Here is an 8,381-nt window from a genome sequence, read left to right on the forward strand (position 1 = left end):
AGCTGTAAACCAGTGGCATCATTAAGAGAAGCAGGAAAAATCCTTTCTGGCTGCATTGAAGTAGGCAGAAATACCAAGTTTGCTAAATTCAGCAAATTTGGAAACAAGAGGAAAGGCATGTGCTCAAGTCAGTAATGCCATCTCCAGAAGGAAAAGGGGCTGGAGACATTTCCTCCTGCCCCAGACTGGAGTTTCATACTTCTGGGCTAACCTTGTGCCATCCTGAGCAGCCTCTTGAGCCTCCTGAACTCTCCCAAACCCTACTGGTAACTCTGGAAAACATTAACATTTCTAGGGGCTTGGACTGGGGGAGGGGGAAGAGATCTTCTACATTTTTAATTATGAAAGGTCTCAATTTTCAAAGTGAGTACTTTAACCCCACTTCCCTTATCCACATCTCTGTGGTTTGTTTGCTTGTTTTCTAACCTAAAAGACAAAGACAGAAGCAGATTAAACTGGAGAAGCAGATTGAGCCCTAGCAATTGCCACCAATGCAGTGATTTTTTTTTTCTGCCAAATTAATTCTTTTCTTCTGAATTGAAAAATCAGCACACACTTGAAGCAGGCATCTGAGCAGGACAAAATCCATCTTCTATTGGTTCAAAACTTGAGGCTACAAAATTTATGGTTAAATTGCAGTTTCTTGTACTTATTTCCCAGTTACTGCTCCAGCTTGGAAAATGGGAAGTAAAGGCATTTCTTTAACTTCAGACTGCAAATTGTTAAATATAGTTGTTCTCCCAAGTTGTTAAAATTAGTCAAATTATCCCAGTTTTAAACTGAATTGATGAAATGTGCTCACAAATTATTAACCCATCATTGAATGACAAATTATTTCTATTTTTTATAGCTGGAAAATATTAAAATATATTAATTTCAAAATGATCACAGTTCTGAGCAGTGTAAATTCAGTATTGCAGAGTTCAGCTCAAAGATGGGCACTCAAAATAAATAGAGAAACTCAGTATTATTACCCTTTTTCATAATCAAGAAAAGTAGTAACAAACCAAATCACATTAAACATCCTTAGAAAAAAGCATTCATCCTGTGTTTCAATTTTCAAACACTGCTGTGTACAAGGGTATTGCTAATTTTGTAACGATACTATAACTTGTAAAGCACACCTGTTTTAAGGGGAAGAGAATGCCCTTAGAAATGGCCTAAGGGGATTTTTTTGTCTCAGTATTCAAACAGTCTTCATTTTACATGAAAAAACTACCAAAAACTTTTTTCAGTTCATTTTGTCCACAGAATCCAAACGATACGAGGGAAAAAGGCATATTTTCTGATTAATATATACAAAGAAAACATAGTAGCTATTATCAAGTTTTAAAATATTTCATTACAAATAATTTAGTGTATGATTATGCACACACAAAGTATTTCTCCAGTGCAAAAACATTAATTTTAAACAAAGACTTAAAAAACGGCAATTTTAAAATTTCTCCATCCAATTCCACGTGCTACACTGTATCTTCATGTCATTAACAACATTTAATAATTCCCACCTCTACTCAGGAACTCACTGACCCTTCTAAATAAGAGTTGTTTATGAATGACCTCTACATAAAAATACCTTGCACAAAAACTTCTAGTTTTAAGTCTACTGGCTGTTATCAACCAAACTCCCTCTTTCCCCCAATTACTTGGTTTCATTCTCTCTGGTCGACTCACTTCCACATTCCTCATATTTGGAATGTCTGCTTGATGGATTCACTTTTTTCCCCCCTTGCCCCTCCTCCTTCCTTCATTCATTCGTTCTAATACTATCTACTGAGGTCTTTTCAGTTTTGGAGCTCCAACCCCCCAAACTGATTTTTAATCTTGAGTTGGAAAATTGAACTTTTTTCCCCCCTTAAAGCTTATTGTTTAACCTTCTGAGGAATAAAACATGTAGAAATTTTCAGGTTAAAAAAATATTCTTAGGTTTCCCCAAGTTTTTCCATCAGCAAAGTTACAGAAAAATAACTCCAAAACAAAAAGATACTTAAAATAAGTCTAAACAAATTTTAAAATTGAGGGGTTTTAATCAAATGTTATGTTTATCATCAATGGCTCTCTTATACAGTAATACTTTTAAAGTATTTCTTCAAAATGGTTTCCTATGATCATTAGGATAATTTGCAGCTCTAAGTGTTATTTGAAGAATTTACTGTAATTAAACAGCTATAAACCAGTTTACTCTTCTGTGAGTTTTGGAGCAGCTACACACCAGTCACTCTTTCTAATGCCATATTAACAAATTCTCTATTCTTTAATTCATTTCTGCGATACAGTTAAGGATGGGAGAAAATTTAATGAAGGAAATACACCAGCAAGAAAGATTTCCTTACAATATGTAATTTCATTGAACACGTTTATTTCTAAAAGCACCCAAATCAGTTTTCCTGAACATTTGTATTTGCAGTTTCAAAGAAAAAAAAAAAAACAACCACAAAGACAAGCTCTTCTTTTATAAATTATCTGGGAAGCATACCATAGATCATGACTTGTTTTCCCACATTTTTACACTCGAAAAAATAATATCAGGTTGGGGGCTGGGGGCAGTTTTTCAGATCACACCAAAACCATCTGATTTTGTCCTCACTGCTCTTACTTAATTAACCATATCGTATGTGCCTTTAAACTGGAAAATCCAGTCTTAAAAAAAAAAGGGGGGGGGGGAAGCCACCAACTTCAAAACAGAGGCAGTCCATCCCATCATTTCAGCCTTCATCCAGAATGAGGAGCAGAGGGGGAGGAGAGCAAAATACGCCATGACATCGCACACCACCGAAGATGGGGGCAAACAACCAGCAAAGTCTACAAGCTGCTGCCAAAGTTGCCTTTGCTGACCCAGAAATACAAACTTGCCTCCCAAAACTAAGACAAAGTAACTGTAGCAACTGCTCCATTGCAGCAGGCAATCACTGAGCAAGGAACAACCAAATCTGGGCTAACGAAGTTATTTCAAGCAAAGCACATGAGGAAAGTCAACAACAAAAAATGTCTCCTGTATCTTTAAAGGCAACAGACAGGGGCTATGGGGCTAAAATTAAAAGCCACCCTCTCACCCCCCACCCCGGGATTTAGCAACAAAATATAATGAATTGCATTTCTCCTGGTTCTCATTAAACCGTGCTAACTAACCTTCCGTTTGCTTCCACCTATTGTAAAGTTTCAACCAGTATTTCTTTGAATTACAGCCACCAAAGAAATATTTACATTTCCATTGAATTTCTCCCGGAGTGCTCTTAGGAAAAGTCAGAGGGGGAAGAAGGGAGCTGGGAAATACCCTGAAATCTGCTCCACTCCCCCCAACCTATTGATTATCCAGCAGCACTAGGAGAGGGAGGGGAAAAAAAAAAAGAAAAAAAAAAGCGACCCTCTGTGCCGCTCCCCCCCCGCTTTTTTCTGAGTGTCATTATGTTACCCTTCATAGGGTAATTGGCTTTCCAATAACACCCCTGCATTCATTGATATTTAAGCCACAGCAAGTCTCTGAGTGCTGTAACGAGCAATATCGATCATCCTTCCACGAGGTGGGTCTCACTGCAAAGAAACCTTGGAGAGGAAATTGTTAAATGGATTTTTGCCTTTGGGATCAGCCCTCCAGGACTCATGGTCCCACTGAGGGGGCACTGGGGCCCCTCCAAGGAAGGAATCAGTGCAGAGTTTTACAGCCCCCTGAGGGGGTTAGGACCCCAAAATGGGGTCCCAAGATGGGTTTCTCAGTGGTGAGGGAGCCCCACAAGTTTCAGGAGGAAGAGTTCGCTCTTCCACCTCCTTCTGTGCCCAGGCATTGAAGCAGCCGCCTCATCACGTGGGCGAATCGGGCTGCGTGGTCCAACGTGGACTACTGGGGTTTGGGATGAACTCGCCCAGCAGAGAGGGGTGCAGCATCTCCATGGAGGGGCCCCCGCAAAAACAAACTCTGAGCACCCCCAGCACTCCGCAGCTTACTTTCTGAGCTCTTCAGAGCTGCTCTAGGGCTTGGCATCCTGCACATGAGCCGAGCACACAACAAAGGGCCAAGAACACGGAGAGGCTGGACTAGGCAAGGCCAGAGGCCCATGAAGCCGTTTCTCAGGTAGACCGAGAACGTGAAGAAATGCAGCTCCAGCCCCGAAAAGAAAAGTTGACAGTAGCCAGAAGCTAAGGCCAGCACCCTGCCCTTGTCAGGGTTTAAATCCCTCCCCAGCATGGCAAAGAGCAATAAACCCCATATTTTTTCTTTTCAAGTCTTCACCATCAATCCCAGCAAATTTTGCTTTAAAACGAAAAACAATCAAAAACTTTACAATTCTGTTAGAAAACAACAAACTTCACCCATTCTGCAGAGGAGGACAAGAGCAACGCTGGGAAATTCTTCCGGTGCCACAAGTTTGAAAATCCCAACCCAAAACGTCTCAGTCACTCATCACCTTGGGTGAGTTGCTGGATAATTGTTTAACCATTTTTTAAAACAAACAAAAAAGCTTAATCACAAAGAAAGTTTTCTTTAAAAAAAATAAAGAAAGATAAGAAATCAAATGCTCATCGTCAAAACTGCCTTTTATCTCACTAGGGACATACCTAAAGTAAAATCTCTACCGTACCTAATTTCACATGCACATATTTGGATATATTTTTTTCTGCCTCCTTTATCTTACGATTTTCCCCCCCCCCCAACAGAAAAAAAAATAGAACACTGTATTACCTTTGCTTTTTAGGTACTGAATGTTCAATCTCTAGCTGTTTTCCATGAAGCTCCACTTTCCCTAAAAACAAAATGTGTCTGTTTTTTATAATCTGGGTGGAGGGGTCAGAAAGCTTTGGATAACATTCTATCATGCGAAACTTTCGATTTAAATCGAATTACTACAAAGCACACAAAAATACATTTTCTGATTTCTTCACAAGTGCATTTTATTAAATACAAGACTGGCTTCAAATGGGAAGCGGTGGGAGGGAGTGGTGAGTTAGCTGTCTGGACAATGTTTCTTAGGAATATTTAATTCCTTAGTTCATACTGGTCTGCTTTGACCAAAAGAAAATGAAGAATAGTATTTTGAGAAAAAAAATCTTCGTCTGTATTTAATTCCGTATGTTCGATCCCTCCAAAACTCCTCTAGGCAGAAATCTTCCTCCCCATTTAAAGGCTAGAAATGTTAACTCCACGGCAGAAATGGATTTCTCTTTGAAAACGGGGTGGTTTTCTTTGCCGTTCGTTTATTTATTTATTTTGGGGGAGGGAGGGGAAGAGGGGAGCAGCGATGGGAAGAGCCTAGCGGGAGGAGCCCTGGGCATGGGGAAACATTCGGAAATTTTAGAAATTATCTGTTTCCCGGGGAGCTTTTTTCTGTCTGCGAGCAGCATGGCGACCTTCGCGCTACTCCACACATCACATGCCCCAGGAAACCCAGTTTCAAATCAAAATGGCCAAAGTCCCAGCCCACCGCCCGTGTCGCGACGGGACCCCCACGCCGAGCCCCGCCGGGGCAGGCGCCGCGCTGCCCCCGCCGGGGCTGCCCCAGGGGGTGCCCCCGGAGACGGGGGGGCCGGCGCGGGGCAGGAGGCTGCGGGGGGCCCCGCTCCACACCCCCCCGCCGCTCGCCGCTAACGCTTGGGAGGGAAAGCGGGGGCTGCCCCCGCCGCGCCGCGGTGCAAACCCCGACGGGGAGCGAGGGCACGAGGCCCCCCCCCCCCTCGTTGTGCGGGGAGCGAGGCCCAGGCGGGGGGCTGAGACCCGCGGGTGCCCGCAGTTCGCCGGGGAGGTGAAAGCGGATTGGGGAGAGAGGGCCAGAGAACGCCGCTTACCCGAAAAAGTTTCGATGGCTTTCATGGCCCACTGCTCGTCGGGGCAGTCCACAAAGGCATAGCCGGACTTGACCAGGAACTGCCCGCTGAAGGAAATTTTGTGGTCGTTGAAGACTTTCTCCAAGTCGGCCGGAGTCACGTTCTCGTTTAGGTTCCCGATGTACAGCTTGTTCATGGTGGCTGCCGGCGGGGCGGCGGCGGGGGGCGGCGGGCGGGCGGCGGCGCGCCGGGACTCGGAGCGCGGCTGCCGGGGGGGCTCCACCGTGCGTCCGCACCGTCGGACTGCGGCCGCGCTCTGCCACCCCACGGCAGGGGCGGGGGCTCGGTGATCTTTTTTTTTAAGCCCCCTCCTTTTTTATTTTGTTTGGTTTTGTTTGTTTGGCTTGATTTGTTGGATTGACGGATTTGTCTTTGGAGAGGGGTGCGGCGACTGTTGGGGGATCCCAGGGAAGGGGGCGGCGGGGCGGGCGGCTCCGGCGGGCGGTGGCGGAGGGCAGGGAGGCGGTGGCGCCGGCTCTGGGGGCCCCCAAGTCGGTGGAGTGGCACTAGAGTGTCACCGGACGCCTCTCGGCAGCCGGGCACCGCCTCTAAATAAAACCGACCTGGAAAATGAGTGAAAATGTTTGCTGGAGGAAGCCACGTGGTGATGCGGGAGGGCCCGGCCCCCGGGGGGAGGGGCCGGGGGGGGAGGGGGCAGCCACCACTTAATTATTTATTTTAATTTAAATACTACGCTATTTACCTCCACGCACACACACCCTTAGGAATGAGGAGCGCATCCACCCCTTTCCCCCCCCAACTCCGCCCGTCCCGTCGGAGGCACTTTACCATCTGCTACGGTCCCCCTCCCCCACCGCGACCCTCCCCCACCGCGCCCCTCCCCCACGCCTTCTCCGGTGCCTCAATGGGATTTTTCTGGGTGTAAAAAACTTCGGCATCAAAGGGGCCGGGCGGTCCCCTGGCGCCAGGGGAGCGGGGTTGTGGAAGAATGGCCCTCCCGCCCCCCGGGGGCGGCCCGGCGCGGCCGGGTGAACAGGGGAGCCCCCCGGGGGGGCTATTGTCCCCGGTATTGTTTTAAGCCCTTCATGTGCAGCCCTGCGGAAGCCTTCGGGGGCGGGCGGACGGGCGGGCGGGGGGGGGGGAGGGCTCCTCCCGGCACAAAAGGGCCCCGCGATGGAGAAGGTCCGATCCCCGACGGGGACGAGGCCGGGCCGGGAGGGGAGCGCGCCCTGTCGGCCAAATGACCTATGTGGAGCACACACTCCCCTCCCGAGACCCTGCCTCTTTCCCTCCCCGCCTGCTTTTTCTGGAGACTTTTATATTTAGGTTTGAGACGGGTTGAAAATAGCAGCGCGCCCCCCTCCCCCATTCACCCACCCGGCCGCCTTCCTGCCGCCCCCGACGGGGCGGGCGGGGGACCCGCGGTGCACCGGGGGCTGTGCCCGGGATGCTGCCGGGCGGGGAGGGCGCCTCCCTCGTGCCGCGCTGCAAGCAGAGGCACGGGCCGGCCCCCCCGCGCCCGCAGTTAAACGCAGCGCTCCCGAGCGGGACGCGCTCCTGCCTGCCTTGCCCGCCGGGCCGAAGGTCCCGCTCTCCCCGTCCCCCCGATAAAGAAACAACAGGCACAGAAAAACGATTTCCGAACGCACGAGTCTTCGGGTATCTGTAGAGACGCTCGGCTCAGGGCTTTCTGGGCGCGCTTATCCCGGGCAGCTCCGCGCCTCCTGCGCGGGCACGCGGCGGGCACCGCCCGTCGGGGCGGCCGCGCGGAGGGGCCGGGCCCCGGGGGGGGCGGGGGGGGGACCGGCACCAGCAGCACGCCCGGGTTCTTCAGTTGTTCTCTCAGTGCCACGCAGATGTGCTGTGCTGCTTTATATTTCTAAACAGTTCTTTTTATTATCACTATTTTTATGCCAGCCACGGCAGTGCTGGGGAAGAGCCACGTGGAGAATTTGTTAGTAAATAAATTTGGTATTATTCGAGAATCGGTTGCTGTGTAAACCTTAAAAAATAGATGCCCATACCCAAGGACATGTGGGTATGGTGGTTCTATGTGCTCTGTGCTACAGCCACGTAGGAAACTCAATACAATGAATAATAACAAAACTGGGAAATAGTAATTTAAAGCAATGAGTCCTTAGCTTTCCCTTCTGTATCTGATCCATTCTACTATACCGGGGTTTTTGCTTTAAAAACACGTAGGTGCTGCTCACCAGGGGAAATTTGGTTCCCATGCTTCCAGCTGCATTACTTTGCTCTCCTGGCAGTACCAAACCAAACTCGCCAGAGGAGTTTTTGTAGAAGAACTGCTGTGTCCATGTGCATGCTTCTGAAGCTACCAATGAATAATCCATGCTCAAAATTCATAGGTGAAAAGAATAAAGAAATGAAATTTGGAAGTAAGTTTCATGCGGCTTGGAAACTGCACTTCAAGCCATGCCTGACTGAAAACTGGAATATTCACTTTCTTCCACAGTTACATCACACACAAATACAGCTAAAATAAATGATCCACTATCTGCTTCAGATCTATTTCTAATCTTGACCAGACCACTTTTGGTTTTGCTTTTACTGGTTTACAGAGAACCTTCCCCATGTAACAT

General features: G+C 47.8%; 1 protein-coding gene across 1 annotated transcript in view; it reads right to left on the reverse strand.

Moving 5' to 3' along the window:
• IGF2BP1 (insulin like growth factor 2 mRNA binding protein 1) overlaps window positions 1-6,367 on the reverse strand; it is a 30,794-nt gene extending 24,427 nt beyond the window's left edge. Inside the window, exons 1-2 of the mRNA XM_083809398.1 lie at window positions 5,779-6,367; window positions 4,679-4,739 (exon numbers count right to left, since the gene is read on the reverse strand). Coding sequence (XP_083665524.1) covers window positions 4,679-4,739; window positions 5,779-5,953 — 236 coding nt within the window. The 5' untranslated portion in view covers window positions 5,954-6,367. The remainder of the gene's footprint in view (window positions 1-4,678; window positions 4,740-5,778) is intronic.
• Between the last annotated feature and the right edge of the window lie 2,014 nt (window positions 6,368-8,381).

This window comes from Anser anser (genome assembly GCF_964211835.1).
Source record: "Anser anser genome assembly, chromosome: 23".
Lineage (NCBI taxonomy): Eukaryota > Metazoa > Chordata > Aves > Anseriformes > Anatidae > Anser > Anser anser.